At 40.7% G+C, this 26,137-nt stretch overlaps 1 protein-coding gene across 3 annotated transcripts in view; it reads right to left on the reverse strand.

Annotated features, from left to right (window-relative positions):
- Nucleotides 1–3,755: 3,755 nt before the first annotated feature.
- The window catches only part of Ptpn2 (protein tyrosine phosphatase, non-receptor type 2), a 65,682-nt gene continuing 43,300 nt past the window's right edge, over nucleotides 3,756–26,137 (reverse strand). Inside the window, exons 5-10 of one of the 3 annotated variants that reach the window (NM_053990.3) lie at nucleotides 22,689–22,823; nucleotides 20,431–20,640; nucleotides 15,809–15,961; nucleotides 14,348–14,457; nucleotides 10,791–10,892; nucleotides 3,756–4,119 (exon numbers count right to left, since the gene is read on the reverse strand). In NM_053990.3, coding sequence (NP_446442.1) covers nucleotides 4,098–4,119; nucleotides 10,791–10,892; nucleotides 14,348–14,457; nucleotides 15,809–15,961; nucleotides 20,431–20,640; nucleotides 22,689–22,823 — 732 coding nt within the window. In that variant the 3' untranslated portion in view covers nucleotides 3,756–4,097. Of the gene's footprint in view, nucleotides 4,120–9,314; nucleotides 10,893–14,347; nucleotides 14,515–15,808; nucleotides 15,962–20,430; nucleotides 20,641–22,688; nucleotides 22,824–26,137 lie in introns of those variants that run through there. The other 2 variants (NM_001414231.1, XM_008772081.4) reach the window with 2 other exon arrangements.

Here is a 26,137-nt window from a genome sequence, read left to right on the forward strand (position 1 = left end):
ATTTCCTGACTGTCCTCTGAGAAGAGAAAGGTAGACTGACACAAACACTGAAGCCAGTCATGGTGACACAAGCTTGTAACTTCAGCACTTAGGAAGTGGACACAGGAGGGTCAGGAGTTCAGGCACAGCTCCAACTACACGGAGAGTTTGAGACCCATCGGGGCTACATGAGATCCTGTCACAGAAAAACAGTGAGAACCTCAACACACAAAACCCCACTGAAGGGGCTGGGGATTTAGCTCAGTGGTAGAGCGCTTACCTAGGAAGCGCAAGGCCCTGGGTTCGGTCCCCAGCTCCGAAAAAAAGAACCAAAAAAAAAAAAAAACAAAAAAAAAAAAACCCACTGAAGTCTTTAAGACAAAACTGAATTGCATTCAGCTCAGGTTACTCAAGCCCCAGAGAATATGACATCCTCTTCTGGGCACAGGTTCTTTCTTCCAGTTGTTGAACTATAAGCAATAGATATACTCTCGGTATAAAAATTTCAAAATAATACAAATATAAAATGTCCTGGGGTTGGGGATTTAGCTCAGTGGTAGAGCACTTGCCTAGCAAGCGCAAGGCCCTGGGTTCGGTCCCCAGCTCCGAAAAAAAAGAAAAAAGAAGAAAAAAATAAATAAAATGTCCCTAGTCAACCTTTCTGTCACGTGCCCTCAGGTAAAATGACATACTTCCAAGCCTCTGTGGAGGCTTGGCTGCCCTGGAACTCACTCTGTAGACCAGGATAGCCTCAAACTCAAGAGATCCACCTGCCCCTGCCTCCTACATGCTGGGATTAAAGGTGTGCACCACTACCACCTGGCCAGAAGACAGAGATTGTAAAACCAGGAGTGATGGCACATGTTTAACATCTGTGGGATGGAATCAGGAGGATCAGAAGCTAAGGTTATCCTTAGCTACATAGCAAGTTTGATGCCAGCCTGGGCTACCTTGTCTCAAAACAAAAAACAAAACAAAACAAAATAAAAAAAAAACCCAAACAAACAAACAAAAGAAACATTTCGTCATTCATGATGCTATGATTGGGAACACTGTACCTAGTGAAACTAATAAGGTAGGGCTAGGATCTAAACAAGTGAGTTCAAAGTAGCAGAGACTAAAATGGTACCAGCCAGAGGGTGGGTGTTGGGAAGAAGATAAGAGATCATTATCAAGGAGGCCTCAATTTCAAGAGAAATGGCTTTCTCTGAAATACACTGCATATGATGAATATGCATTGTGTTGTACATTTAACTATTGAAAGTCAATTTCAAATATTCTCAACATAAAGATGAAAAATAGTTGAAATGATGGATACATAATTGGCTTGACTTATTCAGTTTACATGAATCATAACCTCACTTTGTACCCATCAATAAGTTATCAGTTCACAATTAAAATAGAAAAAAAATTAGTAATGACAGTCCCAGATCCCTCAAATTCAGTAATGTTTGAAATGGCTAATAATTATTTTCCAATATGTATTTGAAATGAAATGAAATTTAATTTTCCACTTCCTCAGGTTTCTGTCTTTAGACTGTCAGGTGATTCTCAGATGTGTAATTCCGTTCATTTTCCCCTGCTCTCTGCACCTGACATCTATGTACCTCCTGAACACGGGAAGCTGTGCCACCTTCTCCCTGGTCTTCTCTTGCACAGGTCTTGGGGGAAGTCCTGAGGATTCTCATTGTATTCACACCTGAGGACCTGCTAACCTGCACTGATGCTGCTCTAGGCCACTGTCACCTCTTTTCAGAGTGGTCTTGCTCTGACTCTCATTCTCCTTTCCTTTTTGGGACAGGGCCTGTATCAAAGAGTATGTAGTCCTGGCTGCCCTGGAACTCATATGGACGGGCTGACCAACTTAGAAAGAAGCTTAGGTTGGCTCACTGTCCCAGCTTAAGGGGAATGTTCAGTGGGCTGACAACAATGCACAGGTTTTCCTGGGGTTTACATGTATGACAGTGTACTACATGTGGAGACTGCATCTGTTAAGGGCATTCACCTATTCACGTCGAATGATCATTTTTGAAATTAAATCTGATGTCCTGATGGCTAGTGTTTAGTGGACATTTATTTAGACTGAGTGCCTCCTGTGTACAGTAAGACACCATTGTCTCTTCAGTTCCTCCTCATTCTCATCCAGGACTCCTCCCACCTCCCCAACAAAACCCACCTTTTCTGTCAGTACATTTTTGCCTGTCAGAAGACTTTTTAATAGGAAATCAGTTCCTCTTCAATAACTCACATTTTTAAAATGTTTTAAACATTTAAAAGCCTGTGGTGGCACATGCCTTGAATCCCAACTCACTGGAGGCAGAGAAAGCAGATCTCTGTGAGTCCAGCCTGGTCTATAGTAGTGAGTTCTAAGACAGCCAAGGCTATGTTGAGACCCTGTTCCAAAAAAAAAAAATCTAATAAAAAAAGTAATCTTAATTTTATCTTTTTTTTTTTTTCTAAATAAGGTTTTGTTCTGAAACTCATACCCTGTTCTGAAGCTGTGCCCAGGACTGGTATAAATATGCAGACGACCTTACCTGGAGGGAAGTCTCTGCTGTATCGTATGATGAATCCACATCATAATAAAGCAGAAACCAGGATAGGGACAAAAGGCAACAGTCAGAGTACAGGATTAGCAGTTTGTGAACAAACCGAGCAGAGCCTAAGTGGAGGAAGTAGGAAGGACTTTCACGTGTACAGTGAGGCAGAGCAAACAGAATATGGGAATATGGGTCATGTTCCATTTGGAGGTTAAGGATCTAGTCAGGGATGTGAGTTTCAGGTTTGTAGCCATGACATGAGATCTGGCCTAGGGTTTGAGATACTGCATGTAATCAACCTCAGTGTATGATCTAGACTTGTCCAGAGAAGAGACCATCCACAGTCAGTGTGTTAAGAGCCATAGATGGAGTCTTAGGGAACAACTGAGTGGAAGAAAGCGTAAGGAGGCCTAGGAGTGTGAGCAGCTCAGTCTCATTACCAGAGGCTGCACGGACGGGCCTTATGACTATAGCATAAGTGAAGATCTTTGGGGGCCATTTCTGGGGGTGCAGGCTAATGGGATGAGGACCAAGAGAGGAAGGAGATTGGGTTAATGGACAGTTCTCCAACACTGGGAAGACAGCACACTGTGCTACCCTGCAGGGCAGTAAGCCTTTTAGGAAGGAGAAACTTGGCATACATATAGGAACACACATAAAGCAAACCCTCTAGGCTTCTTAAAAAGTAGGAATGGGTATGTTTATAAATGGTAAAATTGTGATATACTTCTTGAAAGTACTGTTGTATGAATAATGTGTGGTTTAAGTTTCTCCAGCTATCAAGTGTTAGCATCTGACAATCGATTGGAACACATTTAAAGCCCAATACTCACTGTGCAAATAGATGGGAACTAAGCCAGAAGCCACAAGCGGGAAGGAGCCTCTGGCATCTTTACAAAAGGAAATGCTTGGGAATACACAATGTCCAACACGGGAAAACTAGATATTAAAACCAGCAAGGTATTGTTGGACTTACAGAAATGAATGCTGTCCACAGGACAATACTATCGTAAGACTGGTGTTTTCCTAAGTAACAACGGCAACATTGTAACTTATCTGTTGTTGATTTTGCCTAGCTAGTATTACTTAGGACAGGAAGACTACTGAAGGATTATGAACTGACTTAAATTTCAATGCCAGATGCTTTAAAAAAAAAATTGGAGTAAACCAATGAGAAAATATTCATTATTTGAATTGTAACTGTCCTGAGGTAACACACACACACAAACCAACATAGTCTATTTAATAAAAATATTTAATGCTGCCAAAAAGTATAAAAATACATTAGGAATGGCAGTACAATACAAAGTAGTCTCTCCTAATTTATTTTCTTTACATCTTTCTACAATTCATACACATGTTAAAAAACAATACATCAAATTAAAGGGTTTGCAAGTCTTCTGCTGGTGGCGTTCTTCATCCCCTGGATGTAAAGCTTACTTTGTAAACAGACAACTTGTGAGGCAATCTACAGGGTTAGCAAGCCTCACTTTAGTTTCCGGAGTGGGCTTCAGGTCTTGCTTTGCACATCAAAGGTTCAAAATTTATAGCTGCAGAATAGTCTCAAGTCATGAACATTTAGGTGTCTGTCAATCTTGGCCTAAAACATAAAATAAGAAGTCATCTATTCAATTCATGTCCACCACACACACAGATGTACACAGATGCAAACACTGAGCTAAAGACAAACACCAACAACAAAATCAATCCGACATGTCACATCCAATCACACCAAGTGCTTCCCAAAATGGCAGGTTTCCAAATGGAAGCAGGGCTGTGAGACGAACTGGTCTGAGGCACCATGACACATTCCTTCAGTAATTACACACTGAATCTTTTAGGCCATCCTGTTTTACTCAAGAAATGACCTCTATATAATATGCTAAGAGACAGACAAGTTTAAAAGAATAATATAGCCACAAGAAATAGCAAGATTTTAAGTGCTAGACTTACCCATACTTTGATTTCAATGCAAAAGTCTAACCCAGTTTGGACAAGCACTGTTAACACTGCTACAAACAGTTTAAATATAGTTTGCACATAACGTTGGCTGGTACCTCTAAATCAGATTTCCAGCATTGATATTTTCTCCCAAAGGAGGATACTAATGATTCTAACTACTAAACTAAGGAAAATGGGCCAGTTCAGTGCAATTTAATGCTAAAAGGTGGGAGAGCAGGGTACTTAAATAAGCAAGAATCAGAGGGAATGATCATTAAGAGGAGTAGACCTTGCTGATATTTCATTATTTGCCAGTGGCTAAACCTTTTGGGAAATTAAAAGTATTCCCATTTTTGTACCAATCCCCCTCACTCTCTCCCTTTCCCTCTCTAAACACACACACACACACACACACACACACACACACACACACAGAGAGAGAGAGAGAGAGAGAGAGAGAGAGAGAGAGAGAGAGAGAGAGAGAGAGACGCTACCTATGTAAATGCTTGTTACTGCTTTATCACATGTGTAAACAGGAAATAACAGATCTCTACAGCTTAGGCCCCCTCCCCAGTCATGAGAATGAAGTTTCCTCCTGTCTACTCGCTTGCTCCTCTACCAAGCACCTGCGGTGGTCTACAAAGTCTTGTTTGATTTTCCAACCCTGACTCCCCATAGTGCTGTCATTAGGAAACCATACCCTTCAGATATCAATGGGTCCGAGAACCTGGAACATGACAGAAAGGAATGAAGTAGGGCTTTGGCCAAGAAACTTTCTGGTAGGACACTGCCGGTGAAGCAGTTTAAAAAGGATTTCACCCCCTCCACCTAATAAAAAAAATTATTTGTATCGTTAGTGGGCTGTCTACTATTTCCCTGCTTAAACATCTGGTTTTAAGTAAATACTTGGGAGTAGCTAGCATAAGGAGAGCAGCCCAAGTCTCAGAGGTACTGAAACCACAGCCCAGAGTTTGCATCTCTGCTTTATCTGTGTAGGCTGGGTAGCAATGGGTGAGTCACTCCACTCAGATTTCTTATCTGAAAATAAGGTAAAAGTGTCACGGAGCCTATATTTAGACCAAGTATTTAAAATGGCTGTCATAACTGCAGATGTTGAACACACACACACACACACACACACACACACACACACACACACACCCCAGTTATCCTTTCCTAGTGTTTGTTAAATACACATTTACCAAGAATAAAAAGTTGATCGTTTAACAGACACACTGTGTTTTTTTTTTTTTTTTTCCTTTTCTTTTTTTTTTCGGAGCTGGGGACCAAACCCAGGGCCTTGCGCTCGTTTGGCAAGCGCTCTACCGCTGAGCTAAATCCCCAACCCCACACTGTGGTTTTTGAAACTCATTACTTCTTTACAAATAGTGTTTAGGGGTAGCAAAATAAGAGGAAATCATTGGAATAGCTTCTAAGAAGTGACTTTATTTGTAAGACTATTAAGATAAATACGCTTTTTAGATAACTATTATATTCACTCGAATGGATCTTCACCATTTTATTTTTAATAAGGCAAATCAAGCAATGAGCCATGTGGATATCCTGGGGGCTGGCTGTTTCTGTGCTGCAGTGGCAAACACTAGTGTATTATTTTCCTGTCCATAGTATAGGGAAAGTCAGACTGCATTAAAAGTTGTTTTGCCACAAGACATTTATTCTAGCATCCAACTGAGATTGTCCAGGGCCCCACAGTGAGCCAAGCATGCTTTAAAGGAACTTACCTAGGCTTCCTCTCCTGAACTTTCCAAACTCAAAGACTTTTAAAATAGTCATTTAAAATATCAACAGCATCATGGGTCTAAAAAAATAAATCTATGCCTACTGAGTGACTACACAGAGTAATTCAATGCTTCTTAAACGTGGCCTCTGTAGAGGGAAAGAAAAACAAATCCCATGCAATTCTCCTTGCAGCAGCCCCAAACTGTGAAACAGATAAATGTAAAGGCAGGTGGCATCCAAGCAGCCCCTATGGGCGATGGCCTCCCACCTCACTGCTCAGAATCAACTGTGAACTTTACAACCAAGCAGAGCTTCAAAGTCAGAACTCAGAGATGGTCCAGGCTCTTTAAATCCTAAATGTCAGCTTACACAAAGCCCATTAGGCAGGTCAAGCTTGTCACTCAAGCACTGCTCACACTGGCTGATGGCACTGTGCTGGGACAATGACAGCCAGGGGGAAAAAAACCCAACCTGTGAAGAACAACGGACCTTCCCAAAAGCCCCAGCTGAGAGAAAGCACTTAACGCAGAAGGCTTGAAACTGTTTAGGGCTGTGTGCCAAGTCCTCTAACTAGGGACAGGCTCACAGGCAGAGCAGCAGTGGATGAGGGCACAGCCTGAGTTTCTCCCTCCATATTCTGGGGACAGTTATAGCCAGCTGTGACTCCAAGTGTGGTGCTCTGCCACATGGTAAAAGCCAGAGACCAGTGTGAGGAAGAAATGTGGCATCCGACTCAAACGAGTAAGTTCAAGGAAAGGGAACAGGCCTGCTCGGGAGCAAGCCGCTGCCAATAACCAAGGTCTGCGTTTCAAGTAATAAGATGAAAAATTTAATGAAAAAAATTTTTTCTATTTTGGAAAAAAAGTATATACAAGATTCTATGACAAAGCCATATAAAGGAATCTCAAAAGAAAAAAAAAGACTTTATTTGCTGTTGGCATATAAATAAATGTTGGTATTTTGTTCCACACTGTGAGCGGATGGATCAGGTTCAGTCAGATGGAGCCTTTCCTTCCTACCAGAGAACAACATAGATCTGTACACGCTACTCATCAGGACCCAGGGTCGGCCCTACTAGACGGAGGTATGAGCCGAGCTTGACTAAGGCTTGAAATCTTACCTGAACATTTAAAAAAACAGGCTACACACCTAGAGGCATCTGATTTAAGACTTCAGTTTTAAAACAGTCTCGTTAAGATTTGTATTTGAAAGCCGTGTGCCTGTGGTGTTAGCTACTCCACAGGCTGAGGTGGGAAAATCATTTGAGCCGAGGGCCCTGGCAAGGTACTATCTCAGCACACATACAGAAAAAGGGAAATATACAAACCTACCCAAAACAACAACCACAAATAAAGATTTACATTGGTAAGTAAAAAGTTACGGCAATGTGGACCTTGACGGGCATATCTGGAAATGTACATTTGCTAAGTGAACTGTATACGGTGGCCATGAAAAGTACTTCGCTACCATCGGTCTCTACGGAATCTAGCCAGAGATATTTTTACAAGAATCAGTTGCAGCCTGGTAGCCAGCACCCTGGGAACCGGTGCTAAAAGCAAAGAAGGAAATGAAATGAAATGAAAACCAGAGGGCCGTTCCATGTCATGATTTAAAACGTGGGATATATTTTTGAAATCATACCATCACCTTTAGTTTAAGACAAAGGAACACACCAAGGGCATGTAAGATGTGCTCAGGATCTGCAAAGCACTGCTGTCTGAACAAAGCTGATTAATGCACGCCTTCACCTCTTTCCGTGATCACTGTTTGATACACATGGTAGCACAAAACAGAATGGCTATAAAGACAGAAGAACTGAGACGTAGAAAACGTGACAGATGTGCAAAGTTTCTGCTGAACATGACAAATGGCGCACATGCATACATTTGAAAAGAAGTGTACTTTTACACTTTAGGTTTGGGCACGGAGAGAAACCAGGAGGCAGAGATAACACAGTACCTGGTGAATCTTGGGAAGGAACACATGATCACAGGCATGATCACAGGCATGACCACAAGCGTGACCACTGACCGTGGCATTACAGCAAGGTAGGAAGAAACAGCAAGGTAGGAGGAATCAAGGATTCTTTTCAGTAAATAATGAGCCCTTTAAAAAGCCCATTTCTTTTCCCAATTAAAAAAAAAAAAAAAAGAATAGATTTTGATTCAAGTCAAGTCCAATATTAGTTTAAAATAAGTAGACACTGAGTCTAATGCACACTGTGTTTGAAGATGTGGAACCATCAGAAACGGCTAGCATCCCTTCTCACCAGCACCCTTCTCTGCCCAGCACCCTTCTTACCAGCTCAGACATCTCATACAGGGTCAGGATGATGCCGTGGGCACTGTCACCAAAGGCCATGACATTTAGTAAGCAGCATTAACAATGTTACTTACAGTGTCTGCTGTTAAAACTCATCCTTAAAGATGGGCCCTGGTGAGGAGCACTGAAGATTCTCTATGCCAAACGAATTTTCAGAAGCACTGAGCATACACGAAGATGCAGAAGAAAGAGTGCTGCTCAGTGCTATCCCTACATCCTTCCTTCCGAGGAAGGCTGGTTGCAGCCTTATCAGTATTTCCTTGTAGGAAGTTGTTTAAGCCGAGGCTATCTCCAATTGGATTGCTTTCTTTCAAGACAGGGTCTCAATGTATATCCCTGGCTGGCTGTGAACTTATTATATGGATCAGGCTAGCCCAGAACTCACAGGGATCTGCCTGTCTTGGCCTCCTTAGTGTTGGGATCAGGGTTCTGTCCCACCTTGTCTGGCTTCAACTGGTATTTTTAATAAGGTCCAGTAGCATAACATACTACATTTTTAGAAAAACAAGCCAGTAAGCATTAGAAAGCTCAAAACCAATAATCTAATTCTAAAGCATATGCTTGAACATAGGACTAAACAGACAAGAGGAAACATCCTTCTTACCTACTCTCCAAAGTTATAGGACATCGCTATACTGACACAGAACTGCATTTGATAAAGTTATAGGACATCGCTATACTGACACAGAACTGCATTTGATAAAGTTATAGGACATAGGTTTGAAACCACCAAAACCCTATTAGTGGTTATGCTTTAAAAATACTCATTACAAAGGTAAGGGACAATGTAAGTTTGTACACCATCGTACTATTTATTGAACTTAGAAAGAAATTAAAATTTTTTTACTTCAAAATTTCAGTCTAGTGAACTGAAATCAAAAGTATAAAACACTGTTTCCTTTTACTTACTAACCATAATTTATCCCATTTGGGTAATTACATTAACATTTTCACAAAAATAATTAACAGTATAAGTCATGCATGAGCTTTACTTTACAAAAATCAATCCTTTTCCTTTCTTTCTTTCTTGCTTTCTTTCTTTCTGTTTTTAACCACTTCAGTTTCTGAGACAGTGTTTCTTGCAGTCCTGGCTGGTCCCAAACTGATGCTGGCTATGTAGTTGAAGCTGGCCTTGAACTTGTGGTCCTTCTGCCTCTATCTCCCAAGAGCTGAGATTATAGGTTTGTGCCATTAAATATGGCTCAGAACTGATTTCTTATTCTTGTTTTCTGATCTGTCCTCCACCCCCTCTGTTGTTCCTCTTATCTTTAAAGATAGGAACTTGCTATGTAGTTTTGGCTTCACACTACTGAGCCTCTCGTCTGAGCTTCCTGAGCTCTGTGTGTGCCACCACATCCTGCAGAAACCAATTTTTTGTTTGTTTTCTACTAAGGTTTGATCAACTGTCACTTAACTATCCCAGAAGAAATAATTTCCTTCAATGACGTGTTTAGGAAATTTGTTTTTCTTTTCAAAATAAGATAAAGCATAACATAGAAAGGAAATAAAAATGTGTAGTAGAAATAGCTTGCTCATAATTTCTCAGCTGCCTCTATCAAACTTCTGTTTAGGAAAGGGAAAATGTATTCAGTATACAATTGAATCAACATACAATTTATTTTTCTATGGTAACAGACTTTCAAATTGAACCTTTAAAAAGTACATTTAACTACAAAAGTAAGATTAAATAAGTACTTATAAAATATATTTACCCAAAAATGCCTACGCATATAAAGTTGTAATGCCCATTTCAACAGTACATTACACATTACATACATTGTTTAAAGGATATTTTCTTTCCATTAATAATGTAGAAAAAACCCACAATGTTTATTGCTTATATCAAGTGCAGGTAAAATCCAGAAAGCCTCCACAGCCGATCCTTTGGATAGGGGACCTCAGTGTACTGGTGTGAGCACAGCTGTAGGATGGAGCCGTTTTCTCAAGCATGTCTGTCTTTGCTTTGAGCCATTGACAGTCTGGGTCTCAGAGGAACCTGCAGTGAAGAGTCCTGAGCTGTGGGCTTGTGACTGTAAATTTCCCTTATCTGGTTGAGGTCTACTCTAGCGCAGTGTTCTGAGTCTGAGGCATTCGCTAACAAACCCTTGATATGAGTGCACCACTGTCAGCTACTAGTGCAGAAAGGTGCCAGGTCAAACTGTTTATAGGACATTTAACTGAAAAAGCAGTGTCCAGCCAACCAAAGCGCCAACCAAAATGACGGACACAAACCCCATCTTAGTGAGAATAGGTTGCCAATATAACCACCTTTTCCTTTTCCGTTCAGTTTCATTTAGCCTCTGTCTCATCTGCTGCACCTTCTGAGCGGTTGTAGCCTTTCTATCCTCTCGAATGCGTTTCCGGAGAATACTGTGAATAGAGAGAAACAAGTGAGTGTCTGCACTGCAGGCCTTCATTACACGGCAGTAGGACCCTGACCACCAACAAGACCATGGCATCCATTCGTGTACTTTCCACCTCATTCCAACAGTGCAGTAACACAGGGAAAAGCTGACAGTTCAGGGGGAATTTCTGCTGTGCAAACAGTAATGCTTTAACAGGACCTGAAGCTAAGCTACACAGGTTTTCTGCATACTGTCTTTCCTCTCTGCTGAGAGGGGACAGACTGGAGATCCTCCAGCATCTGGTCCTCTTGTGTGACAGCATATGAAAATACTTGGGACGAATACTGTTGACAATTTCATGAATGCTCTGTTTGGAGGTTCCCCAGTCTTCCGTTTGACCATACATGATACTTCTAGCCCCCATTTTCCAGTCCAACATAAAATTTTGTTTCAATGAAAGTCCTCTGACATCCAAGGTAATGAAAAACCACCAGTGCCACATGTCAGCCACTTACTCTCTTCCTCTAGAAAAAAAAAAAAAAAATCTCACAAAATCCATCTCTTTTCACTCGCTGTGTGTGATGGCAAGCACCTACCCAGCTTCAGTCTTGGCAGTAATTTTTTTAAGTCACGGCTTTGCACATGTACCTTGATAAAAAAAAATCCTGACTGGCTCTTCAGTGTCTACTAGATCACAAGACTTTTTCTAGTCAAAACATTTAACTTGAATCAAACCAAGAACCACGATTAGAGAAATCCAAACTAGAAGACATTCTAAAAGATCATCTGTCAAACAAAGGAGAAAAAGTGGGGATCTGTTCTGACTAAGAACATCAAAGTATCACCTCCTTCAGATCCAAGCTTGAGCCTTGACTAGATCTAGCATTAATGATTCACTCTGAGGCAGAATCCCATTATGTAACCCTGGCTGTCCTTGAACTTGAGATTCTCCTGCTTCTGCCTCATGAGTACATGGGTATAGATGTACAGCTCAGAATTTCTTTTTTTAATTACTCTGCTTGAGTGCATGAGAGGTGGGGAGGGAGGGAGAGGGAAGAAGGAAGAAGGAAGGTATAAACCTGTAGAGGTCAGAGGACGCATCTTGATCCTCCTGCTTCTGCCTCTCAAGTCTTGTAATTATACATGTGTACCATCAATGTACATGCTCTTATGTAGTGCTGGAGATTTAACTCAGGGTTGTAGAGCATGCTAGGTCAGCATTCTACCAACTGAAAAACACATTTTAATTTTTTTTATATGCATTGGTGTTTTGCCTGCATGTATATCTATGTGAGGTGCCAGATCCCATGGAACAGGTTACAGACAATTGTAAGCTGCCATGTGGTTGCTGGAAATTGAACCCAGTCTTTTGGAAGAGTAGCTGCTGCTCTTAACTGCTGAGCCATCCTCTAGATTAATTTAATAATGATTTGTTAATTGAACCTCATAATACATGAGCTATATGAGGGCTGTGTATGCATATCTTTCTAAGTCCTGTGGCATCTCGCTTGTCTCTTAACTATTTTTTACACAAACAGCTGCCCTTGCTGTTTAAACTCTGTCAAAATGTTTACTTCTGAGTTGGGAAAGATATTTGCTAAAATTTGTTCTCTGAACTGAAAATTCACCACCACATCTGGTAAGATGATGTATATGCACAAAGACCTTAGAGTCAAAATGAGGGAGTCAGCCTATGTGCAGAGATTCCCTTTAGCCAGGATTCCAGGAGCTACCACCTTTAAACTTTCTCAGGTCACCTACAACTACTACAGCAGTAAATTCGGAGTTAAGTTCCTACAGTAAATACATCATTAAAACATAAAGGCACATGTAGCTGGATACTGAAATGTTAGCTTTTATAAGTTCACTGAGACACTTATTTTCTTCCTGATATAAAGACTGAGTCCAAGGCCTTGTGGATAATGAATGTGGGTTCTGCCACTGAGCTCTATAACACTATCCCCACAATTAAAAAAAAAAAAACACAAAAAAAACACAAGAGAAAGAAAAGTCATCAGAAACAAGTAAAAAAGAACTCATTCATGCACTAGGATACTAGCTTCCTAACATATGTTTGAAATGCTATGGATATACAGTTAATTGTTTTACGTAATTCTGAAGAAAAATACTCCACGATGGAAATTTATTTAGGTATTTTTATATGACTCATTTTCTATATTAAACTATCTATTTTTTTTTCTTTTTTCTTTTTTTTTTTCGGAGCAGGGGACCGAACCCAGGGCAAGCGCTCTACCACTGAGCTAAATCCCCAACCCCTATCTATTTTTTAATAACCTAATTACACTAACTTCTGTATACAAGCAGTATTGGGATTTTTTTTGTTGTTGTTGTTTCTAAATATTAGCTTTTAAATTTATCATTATTATATATTCAAAATTTTATTTATTGGGGCTGGAGGAATGGATCGGCTTCCTAAGAACAGTTATTCTGCATATGAGCTGACCAAGTTCTCAGTGCTCCTGTGGTAGCTCACTATATGAATGACCAGTGTAAGGGAATCTGGCACTCTCTTCTGGCCTCTGTGGGTACCAGGCACACATGTAGTGCACATGCAGCCAAAACACTCGTAAATGTGAATTAAATAAAATAAAATAAAATAAACTCAAAAGCCTGAGGTGGCTTGTCTTAGTTTGGGTTTTATTTCTGTGAGGAGACACCATGACCAAGGCAACTCTTACAAAGGCAAAACATTTAACTGGGGCTGGCCTACAGTTTCAGAAGTTCAGTCCATTCATCATGGTGGGAACCATGACAGTGTGCAGGCAGACACAATGCTAGAGATGCTGAGAGTTCTACATCTTAAACCCAAAGCCATCAGAAGACTGTCTTTCCCAGGCAGCCAGGAGCCTACTTTCCTCCACCCTGGATAGAGCTTGAGCCTAGGAATGCAAAGCCCATTCCCACAATGACTAACTTCCTCCAACAAGGCCACTCCAAGGCCTTATCTCTTAATGCTGCCACTTTCCATGGACCAAGCATATTCAAACCACCACGAGACTAGAGGACATTGGATCTCATAAAAGCTGGAGTTATCCTTGGTTATAAGCCACCGAATTTGGGTGCTGGGATCTGAGCTCAGATTCAGTTTAATCTTCTTTTTTTTAAAGATGTATTTATTTATTTTATATATGTGAATACACTGTCGCTGTCTTCAGGCACACCAGAAGAGGGCATCAGATCTCATTACAGATGGTTGTGAGTCACCATGCGGTTGCTGGGAATTGAACTCAGGACCTCTGGAAGAGCAGTCAGTGCTCTTAACCACTGGGCCATCTCTCCAGTGCTGTACTGGCAATCTTATTATGACAAAAAACTCTTTGAAAATACTTATGTCATCAAACACCACCTAAACACGTTGACATAAGTAAAAGGTACACTAACTGTATGAACACAAGGTCTGTGTTGTCTCAGGCTCCCTGCATGCATTACATCGCCTTGTTAACATATATATGCACGTACCTCTCACTGCTCTCTTCCACAGTATCTGGAACCTTAGAAGAAAGTCCTGTTAACTTTTCATCTTCTGACCCTATTCTCTTCCCGTTGTACTTCTCAGTCATCGTTCTGTTCTGTGAGTGATCACAAACAGGAGATAAATCTTCTTTAGAAAGTTCTTTCCACCGTTTCTAGGTAGAGAACAGAAGCAATAAACAATAAAAATTTGTTTTCTTTAAATCACAATCAACAAATAGCAATTATTCAATATGAGACAGAGACAATAGGTAAACTTGACATTCACTTTTATCCCAGCATTTGTCCACAAACACAAACATACACACATAATTAAAAATAATCACATATAATTTATTTATTTTAAGGATGTATTCTATTTTAAAGCAGATATTCATAAATAGATATTCGAGGAGTAGTGGATTTAGATTGTTGATCTCTATCTAGATATGTCTAATACTATGGCCAGACCAGACAGGAAGGGGATATACTGTTATTTCTGTTTCTACCTTATACTTTTCCTTAGTTCATCACATGATACTAAATTCTGATACTCTTTGAGCTTACTGTCTATAAATATACAATAAAAACTACCTAAAAATGTTGCCATCAGACATGAAAAGACTATTCTTAGCATCTCATGTCTGTTTTAGGAACTGAAGTTTTTCAGATATAAAGGACCTATGTATAAAGCAAATAGTCTTTACTCCCACATGAAGGCTTTTACCTTTTTATTTCCATCTTTTTTTTTTTTCCTTTTCTTTTTTTCAGAGCTGGAGACTGAACCCAGGGCCTTGCGCTTGCTAGGCAAGCGCTCTACCACTGAGCTAAATCCCCAGCCCCTCCATCTTTTTTATTATATGTGTGTCCATATGACTGCAAGGGTCATCAGAGGCCAGCGATGCTGGATCTCCTGGTGTTGTACAACACGAGTTCTTAGAGCAGACTTGGGTCCTCTGAAGAGCAAGTGCTTGTAACCTCTGACCATTCACCATCTCCCCAGGCCTCCACATTAAGTTTTTACTAAGTCAAAGGTACTTACGTTTTCTTGGTTTTTTTTTTTTTTTTTTTTAATAGTTAAATGCTTAAATCTCACATGGAAAAATTTATTTTAACTGAATTTCGTTTCCACTCAGGCTAAGTATATATGATCCTATATTCTTATATACATGAAAAAAAATTTAAAGTCAGGCTCTCCCTGTGTGGTAGGCTCTCCCTGTGTAACTGACAGGCTCTCCCTGTGTGACTGACAGGCTCTCCCTGTGTGACTGACAGGCTCTCCCTGTGTGACTGACAGGCTCTCCCTGTGTGACAGGCTGGCTGGAGCTCTCAGTGACTAGCTTCCATCTGTGCCTTTTGAAGTGTGGAAAATTTTATAATTTTACGGCAATCAGCTGTGTCTACCAACTAAGGGAAGGATGAGGATTTAGATGGAACCGAGTTATCTGACATTAATGGTACTGAAGTTACCTGTATATTTGAATCTCCTTTTGTATACTTTGCTCCTTCTATTATGGCCATGTAGGAGAATCTGAGCTGGTCCGGCGTCTGAATGAGTCCCATTCGATACTTTCTCATACTCAGTAATATTTGTTTCACATTAACATCCTCTCCTTTCTCCATCTGCAAGAAACGTAAAACCAAGTTGTTTGAGCTGAGAAAACAAAAGCAATATAAGGCCACTTGCTGCTCAGACCTTAGCTGTGCATGAGTTCCCTCTTAAAAAAATAGTTTGACACACACACACACACACACACACGGGGGGGAGAGAAGGAGGGAGGGAAGGGAGAAGAGGAGGGAGACAGAGAGAGAAAGAGAGAGAGAGAGAGAGAGAGAGAGAGAGAGAGAAAGGGAAGCATACAGACACCTGGGCCATCAAAATCAAGGCAGCCCCTGAAGGGCTCTGGGTCTCTTGATAACTCAGCCAATTCCAAAATATTAAGAGACTCTCATTCACTCAGTGAAAGGAAGGGTTTATAATCGGTTCTGGCAAATACAGGGATTACTGCACTTGCTTTGTTTTTTCTCTTAAAGTGGCTTATTGGTTTCTCTCCTTTTCTTTTAATAGAGTGTTATGTAGTCCAAGCTAGCCCTGAACTCGCCCTGTACCTGAAAATGGCCTTGAACTCCTGAGTCTATGGCCTCTACCTCCCGCGTGCTGGGATTGTAGGCCTGCAGCACTCACTCTGCCAGTCTTGGTGAGACATGGGAAACGCTGTAATCCCAGCACCAGAGGCAGGGCTACTTCCAGGTCAAGGCTAGCTTGAGCTACATAATGAGACCTAGCTTTAAAAAAAGAATCACACCCTTCTCTTCCCCTTTATGGAGGGGAGGGGACCTCTTTGATGAGGAAATGATATTGGAGCCAAGCTGTACAAGTTAAGAGGAATAAATGAACTATCACATCCTAGTTTTTGTGTGTGTATATCTATGTGTGTACATGTAACATAGCAAGTATGTGGTGCTGAGGTGACAACTCGGGGGAATCAGTTCTCTCTGTGGGCATTAAACTCAGGTTATTATTAAACCCACTGACTATTGTGCTGGCCCCCAAGGACAGTGATTTTCAACTCAGGGCTGGTTTTTATATCCAAAAGGCTGCCACTGTGGTGTTCACTTTGTTCTGTTTTGTTTTGTTTTCCCCAGACAGGGAGAGTTTCCTGCATCTTAGATTAGCCTTAAATCTGTTATGCAGAGGATGACCGTGAACTTTCTAAAGAGTAGTAACTGCCCTTAATCACTGAGCCACCTCTCCAGCTCTAACAATTCAAGTTTTGATCGAAACTATAACATGTCTAGTTAAGGGGTTGGGGATTTAGCTCAGCGGTAGAGCGCTTGCCTAGCGAGCACAAGGCCCTGGGTTTGGTCCCCAGCTCCGAAAAAAAGAAAAGAAAAAAAAAAAAAAAAAAAAAAAAAAAAAACCAAACATGTCTAGTTAAAGTTATCCATTACGGTGTGTTTAGGCCTAATTGTTTCTAAGTCCTAACTTTATTAGAGAAGCAATATCTAAGATGTTCCCTTATGGTAGTTAAGTCACCTGAAAATCTACTGTTAGCAGATGTGTTAGGAAGCCTAAGAATATAGGTATCACGGATAAGAAAGGTTCATGGAAGAAAGCAAAAGAGCACGGGACCTTCATGGTAACATCAACACCTAAGGTTAGGTTATCCAATACAAGCCTAAGAAGCCAGAAATGAAAGCTAGGCATGGTGGTATATGCCTTTAATCCCAGCTTTGGAGGCAGAAACAGGAAGAGCTCTGTGAGTTCAAGGCCAGCATAGCTTACAGAGCAAGTTCCAGGATATCCAATATTACAGAGAGAAAACAGAAATGAATCTATATAGGAAATGATATAAAAATCAAGGCACAAGGTATCATTGATAGGTTTTATTCTACAGTAAGAGGGAGGGAGGAAGAAGGTAGCCATTAGATGGAACAACAGAGAACCTGGAAGTCCCCATGTCCAAAGTAAAAAATACTGAAGGTCATAAAAAGAAAAAATGGGAGTGCTGGAAGGATGGCCCATCAGGCGAGAACACTAGATGTTCTTCTAGGACTCAGGGTCAATTCCCAGCACACACGGTAGCTCACGGCCATCAGTAACCAGTTCAGGAGCCCTGACATCCTCTTCTTGCCTGCATGGAGACCAGGGACGCATTTACCTGGTGCAGTCAGACATAGAAGGGGAAGGAGGACTGAGTCAGCTGAATCCATTGTGGCTGTGGTTGGCTTAAAAAAACAAAAAACAAAAAAACAACAACAAAAATACCAGTACAGTTCTTGGGGTCCCATATAAGAATCTCAAGATTGGCACTGTACTAACATGGGGTGTTCTGGCTTCGCTTCTGTTGCTGTCACAGAGCACTGACTGGAAGTAGCGTAGGAGGAAAGGTTTTATTTCAGTTTACAACTCCAGATCACAGTCAACTATTTAAGGATTAAAGGAGGAACTCAAGACATCACTTCCAACTCCTGATCACAGCCAAAGAATTCCACCCAGAACCGTGAAGGATATTGGGTGCTGACTGGCTCACAGGCGAGGCTGTACACATCAGCCTTCCTTTACAGTTTAGGACCACTGCCTAGGATGGTAACTGTTGAAGTTACAGTATAGTTCTTCCTCCTATTTCTTCCATGCTCCCAGAAATAAGACTCATACTCAAAATATAGTTACAAATACCTTGGCCATACAGCTAGGCACTTCTCTGACTAGATCATACCTTAGAATAACCCACTTATTTTAATCTACATTCTGACATGTGGCTGATTACCTGTGTTCAGGTACCACACATCCATCTCCTCACATCTCCCTTGGCAAATCCTTCCACGCCTGGCTCTATCCCAGAAGTGATATATCCTTAAAACATACGAGATAGAGATAACCCACAGTGGGCTGGGCCCTCCTATATCGACTAGCAATCATGACAGTTCCCTACAAATAACATCAATCTGGTCTTCAAATGTCTTTTTGAAATTGAGGCACTCTTCTCAGATGACTCTAGACTGTGTCAAGTTGTTAGTTGAAGCTGACCAGGTCAGAAAACATCATTAATTCACAGAATTCTCACAGGAACCCTGGAAAGGACTTTTTAGCTTTGGCTTATAAATAATAAGAGATGAAGTACGTCTTCAAGAAAGAAAAACTTTAATATCAAAATGAACTTATAACTGAAGGCAGAAGCTTTTAATTCTGTATACAAAGCACCAGAAAGAAAGGGGGTGTTGAAACAAATCTCATGTTGTCCAGGCTAGCTCAAACTCTACATGGACTTGCTTCTCTTGCCTCCATCACTCAAGCATGGGATTACGGGCAGGTGCTACCACATTGGCTTAAAAATATTTGAAGTCTGAAAACAACTTTGTGGGAGGTGATTTTCTCCTATCCAGTAGGGTCTAAAGTAGAATTCAAGCCATTAGGCAAATACCTTAATGCTGAACTAGCCTGCCAGCACTCAGTTTTTCAAATAGTTTTTAAAAGCTTATAAATTATACTGTGCATGTATATATGATGCATGTGTGTCTATGCAGGAGCACACCCGTGTGTATGGGGGCCAGTGGCAGATGTCAGGTGATTCCTCAGTTGCTCTTTTGATTCTGAAACAGGGTCTCTACTATGTCGCTCTGGCTGTTCTGGAACTTGCTGTGTAGACAAGGTTGGTCTGGAACTGACAGAGAGCTCCTCTGTGGGAAATAAACCATACCTGGCCTTCGTTCTTATTTTGAGACAGTGTTGTTTACTGGGCCTGGAGCTCAATGACTTGGGTAAGTTGGCTGTTCAGTGGGAATCCACCTAACGCCACTTCCCCAAGCTTCCGGATTACAGACACATGTCACTATGCTTGGCTTTTACTCATGCACTGGGAATCGCTGTTCATGCTTGCCATGTCCCCAGTCCCTTGGCATTCTCCTCTTTTTTGAGGTGGCTCTCATGAGGTAACCCCAGATGCCTCTGACGTGGAGACAACAGCCATTCACCACTCCTTCAGAACTGCTTTCCTTTGTCATGTCCCTCTTTTAGGAAGGAGACTGTATTTTATTCTTCTTTCTTTTTTTGGATAGGGTCTAATTCTTAGCCCAGGCTAACCTCAAACCTGAAACAGATTTTCTGCCCCAGCTTACTTAGTGTTGGGATGAAAGGTATGAGCCAAGCCTAGTTGAGAAAGACTTCTGGGGAATCTTTGGACTTATGGACACACACATACTAGCAGGAGCTAGTCACTTTAAACAGTACAAGTCAAGAGTTTTTTCACAACAAAGTATAGGCTTAACGAAAACAACCCTAGAGTTTTGGAATATGACATCAACACTTACTGCTGCCTGTAGAAACAACTCAGAACACATTAGGGGCACAGCGGTTAAGAGTCTGACTGCTCGTGCAGAGGATCAGGGTTTGGTTCCACCCATAGCTATAGTGCCCTACTATCTGCAACTCTAGTTTCAGGGATGCGGTGGTTTCTTCTAACCTCCTCAGGCACCAGTCATGCAAAAATATTTATCTTTCTATTATAAAATATTTATATTTCATCATTATCAAACAATAAAACAAAACAGCAAAAGCATACAACTCCAATGAAGTCACCACAGACACTTACCAGAACGAGACAGGTATCTACAAGAGAGAAGGTGCCAGAGCGCCCGATGCCTGCACTGCAATGGATCACTGCAGGCCCATGGTCAGGGTTCAAAGAACCAGATTCTCTAACTTTAAACAAGAAATTTAGGAATGAAGCTGGTGACTCTGGAACGCCAAAATCTGGCCAGGTGGTATAATGAAAGTGAGATATGGTTCTGGTTTCACCACTCTGAAATGTGAAAGTCAAGGGGAAGTTAGTTCTAGTATTTTTCTTATATAAACACAGAGTAATTGATGCAGAAACATAATGTGTTGGGAATATATAAAAACAACAAGAATAAAAACCGAAGACAAACACAAGAAGGTGAAACACTTGGCTTACATAACACAGCCCTGGGTTATACATCCCTCTCTGGCTCAGTCCCTGCTGTCGAATAAAACTGGGTGTGATAGTGCATGCCTGTAATTCCAGCAATCAGGGCACAGGCAGGATGATTAGAATGTCAAGGTCATCTTTGACTATATATGGAATTCCAAGGCCAGAAAAGCTGGACATGAGAATACCAAACTGTGGACCTGAGAATACAATCACGGAGCTGTACTTATCATGGGTAAGAGGCATGTCCACACATCTAAAAAGTAGATGTGCACATGCACCTATCCTGTCTTCTGCAAAGCTGTGTGGTTAGAACATTCCGTGTCACTTACCAGCTCAAACAGTATTTCACTGAATAGACTAGACACATACTTGAAGTCAGCTTGGCCATATTTCCTTATCTTCTTGTTATCCTAGTTTCTACTGACAACTGAAACACTCTACCTCATTTTTCTTGTTTCTTTGATTTTTCTGTGTAGGCTTGGCTGTCTTGGAAGTCTTTGCCAAGCTGGCCTCAAACTCTGAGATCTTTGAGATCTGCCTTGTGGATGCTGGAATTAAAGGTGTGGGCCACCATCACCCAGAGGTTTTTTGTTTTAAAAAAAAAAAACTTACTCGGGCTGGAGAGATGGCTCAGAGGTTAAAAGCACTGACTGCTCTTCCAAAGGTCCTGAGTTCAGTTCCCAGCACCCACATGGTAGCTCACAACCATCTGTAATGAGATCTGATGCCCTCTTCCGGTGTGTCTGAAGGCAGTGACAGTGGACAGTGTACTCACATACATGACATTAATAAATAAACCTTTAAAAAAAAAATCTTACTCTATCGTGGTACAAGCAAAGGAGATGCGTGGGAAAGCGGGAAGGAAGCCTCTGAAAGCGTGTGTGACAGCAGCACAGGCAGTCTGCTGTGCAGATGTGTCAAAGAACTTGCCAGGGAACAGTCAAGGACATCTGTAGAAAAGACCCACATCAGGGTCCTGGGATCATATGCCACCTATTTCACCATTTCCTTCACACCTCAGTGAACACTTCTGTGTGGTCATTTATATTTCAACTGTAGGTAAGTTCCAGGAACTATCATTTGCACCTATTTGGCATGAGTACGCATCCATACTTTCCTTTGATCTCCACAACAGTCTGCAAACATACAATTTCCATTTTATATGAGGTGAATTATACCTCCACTGAGTAGCAGAACTGAAATGTGAATCCGGTTCACTCCAGTCATCCTCTTTTTATTCCAGTACCAAGTTGCTTTGTATCTTCTTGGTGATGCAGACTGAACCACAATCTGACAAGCACTCTAAGAAGATTCCTCACACCTCAGCTATACCCACAGCCCACTCATATTTTAAGTTTTGGTTCGTGGGACTGAATATAGGACTAGAGTAAACTATAAACAAGTCCTCAATCCACATTATACTTATAACATCCCCTCCTGTATTTTTAATAATTACTTGCTTCCTTTTAAAAACTGTAATTATTTGAAACTGTATGTATATTTGTGTGTCTGTGTGTATCTATGTGCATCACATATAGACTGTGGAGGCCAGAAGAGAGCACTGGATTCCCTAGAGCAGGAATTATAGGCAGTGGTAAGCTTCTTGACATGAGTATTGGGAACCGAACCTGGGCCTTCTATAAGAACACTGAGCCATCTTTCCAGCTCCAACGGTTAATTTTCAATTCTCAAATATTAATATTAACCTGAACATTGTAATTCTTTGATTTTAGAGTTCTTCAGAATGCTTAAGAGTTACTTTAGACAGAAATACAGTCTAAAAACATGTTAACACCCAGATACTATTACAAATATCCAAAAGCAAGTATAGTACCAAGTCCCAAGAATTCTTAAAACCATCAGATAAAACTGAAACTTTGAAACAAGAAAAGCCTTACATTGATATTTTCTAACTGTAGTAGATGTACTGTATAATATGATTTCACATCTTCAGATAAGAGCTTCACGCTGAATCCTGTTTCCTTAAACACCATCTCTCGGTCATCCGTTGGCCAGTACTGTGCACATTTAACCTAAATGTAAGAATAGTTTAGACATGTTATAAAACCATAACAACAAACCCCACAAATTCACACTATACGCCTTCAGGCACTGAAACCTAAGAATGTCTAAGGCAGTTTAATGAGAAAATTTTGTAAAGTAGCTCCATAAAATGTTTCCTTCCCATTTAAAAACCATAAACATAAATGTTCATCAAAATATGCTATGCTTCTTTATTTTGAGAATCTCTTTATATAGCTGTGGCTGTCCTGGAACTCACTGTGTACATCAAGCTGGCTTCAAACTCACAGAGATCCACCTGCCTCAGCCTCCCACATGCTGGATATGCTACCATGCTCAAAAGTGTGCTTTTTTTTTTTTTTAAAGATTTATGTATTCTATATAAATACACTGTAGCTGTCTTCAGACACACCAGAAGAGGGCAACAGATCCAATTACAGATGGTTGTGAGCCACCATGTGGTTGCTGGGATTTGAACTCAGGACCTCTGGAAGAACAGTCAGTGCTCTTAACTGCTGAGCCATCTCTTCAGCCCAAAAGTGTGCTATTCTTAAAAGCATAATTACATTTTAATATATTGTTTGAGTTTCCAGAAGTATCAAGCTCTTGCAAGAATCTTATCTTCAGGGGCTGGGGATTTAGCTCAGTGGTAGAGCACTTACCTAGGAAGCGCAAGGCCCTGGGTTCGGTCCCCAGCTCCGAAAAAAAGAACCAAAAAAAAAAAAAAAAAAAAAAGAATCTTATCTTTAGAGAGCACTAAAGAGGTTTTCTGTCAAGCTAGATGGTGGTGGTGCATGCCTTTAATACCAGCACTTGGCAGAGGCAGGCAGATTTCAAGTTCAAGGGTAGCCTGGTCTACAGAGCGAGTTCTAGGACAGCTAACCAGAATAAGCCTTTTGGTTTGTTTTGACACCTAGAATTGTAGTTCAGGTTAAGTGTAATGGATAAAGCTTAAGAAGAAAAGGACATTGTACAATAAAGGGAGAAATAGAAATAGCATTAACGAGAACAGGGCAAATATAAACGAAGTCCAAACACACACACACACACACACACACACACACACACACACACAGAGAGAGAGAGAGAGAGAGAGAGAGAGAGAGAGAGAGAGAGAGAGAGAGAGAGCGGCTCAAAAGCACCAGCAATGACAAACAGGAACAGAACAAATCCCAATTATGATTTAATAATCCTTTCTTTAAAAAAAAAAGGGGGGGTACAGATTACACATTCTTTTTTTTTTTTTAAAGATTTATTTATTTTACGTGAGTACACGTTAACTGTCAGACACACAAGAGAAGGGCATCAGATCCCATTACAGATGGTTGTGAGCCACCATGTGGTTGCTGGGATTTGAACTCAGGACCTCAGGAAGAGCAGTCGGTGCTCTTAACCACTGAGCCATCTCTCCAGCCCCAGATTACACATTCTTATCAGCAGCCTAAGAAACATCCTTTAAGTTAAATCACTGTTGTGGAATGCTGTCCTCCCAAGAAGGAGAGTGTGCTTCTGAACCCTAAGCAGCTGTGATTACCCATAGGAGATCTGTATATGACCGAGCCCTTTAACTATCCATTGCGGAGGCTGGGAGGAGCTCACTAGGTTTTTCTCTTTAGGGTCAGAGACCATTAACAATGGCTACTGGGACAAAGAAAGGTTTTCTCTTTTGTGTTTTTTGAGATAGGGTCTCACTATGTAGCTCTAGCTATCTGGAACTCATCGTGTAGACCTACTGGCTGGCCTTGAATTCAGAGATCTGCCTGCCTATAGACTGCTGGGACCAAAGGTGTACACCGCCATGCCCAGCTTTCAGAGTTGTTTTTCTTTGATAGTGCAGCCACTTATAGATTCCCTGTGTTGTTACAAATAATCTCACATCTACGCTACTGTAAGAAGTCTTATTCATCAGCTTGCCAAACTACGCTTGGGTGCAACTGTCTCTGTTGCTATCACTGATGCCCCACCTGGAGTTAACAGACATGTGCCTCAGGAAGCATCCACACACAATCTTATAGAAAGAAAGTTAATAGAATAAAACTACAAAGCAACACAAGAAACTACAGAAACCACAGATTTACACACTGAAAACAACACACCAAGCAAAAAGGAAACAAAAAAGAAAACATATCACTGAAAGAGAAATGGGCCACTGAAAACAAAAGATGTATAGAATTGAATGAAATATTTAGACACAACATTCCAAACCCTCTGGCTACAATGAATAAACACAGAAGAACGCTTATAGTTCTAAATACTAAGTAAATAAATACATCAGAGATATCTCAAATAGGCTAGCTATGGAAAAATGAGAAGCCACACCCAAAGGTAGTAAAGGTAAGAATTAAAGCCCAGCGCAGAAACTAATGAAATGGAAACTAGAGAAACAATACTAAGAATCAGTGAAACAAATGCTAGCAAATTTACTTTATGAATCCAGCATCACTCTAATAATGTCAAAGACCAACATACATAGAACATAACTGCAAGTTCTCAATATAATACTTGCAAACTGAATTCAAGACATAAGAGATCATTCACCATGATCAAGTGGGCTTCACTCCACAGACACAGGGGTGGTTCAACATATGTAAATCAACAATCGTACTTCACCACATAAATTGACTCAGGGACAGAAACCACATGATATTGAAAAAGACATCCCTTTATAACAAAAGTCCTATAGAGACTAGGAATAGGAAGAACATATTCCAACATAATAAAGGCTATAAATGACCAACCAAAAGCCAACATAACACCAAACAGAGAAAAATTTGAAATATGTTGGCTAAATCAGGTACAAGACAAAAGTTTTCTTCTTTCTCTACTCTTATTCAATATACTTGAAGTCTTAATTAGAGCAGTGAAACAAGAGAAGAAAACGAATGGGATACAAACAGGAAAGGAAGAACCCGGGGCTGGGGATTTAGCTCAGTGGTAGAGCGTTTACCTAGGAAGCGCAAGGCCCTGGGTTCGGTCCCCAGCTCCGAAAAAAAGAACCAAAAAAAAAAAAAAAAAAAAAAAAAAGGAAAGGAAGAAGCCTATGCATTTTTATTCACAGATAAAATAATTCTATGTATAAGAGATCCTAAAGATTGCAACAAAATTCTAGATTGATTTGTCTTTGCAAAAATGTCAAGATACAAAATTAATATATAAAATCAGTAGTCTTTATATATGTCAATAACAAACATACTCACAAAGCATCAGGGAAAAAAGCTCATCCTAACTGCTTTAAAGAAGACCATGTAATAAACCTAGGTAAAGAAAAGTCTCTATAAAAGCTACAACAGTAAAGGAGGAAAAAAACCCAAAACCCTGAGGACAG

This window comes from Rattus norvegicus, chromosome 18, assembly GCF_036323735.1.
Source record: "Rattus norvegicus strain BN/NHsdMcwi chromosome 18, GRCr8, whole genome shotgun sequence".
NCBI classification, from domain to species: Eukaryota; Metazoa; Chordata; class Mammalia; order Rodentia; family Muridae; genus Rattus; species Rattus norvegicus.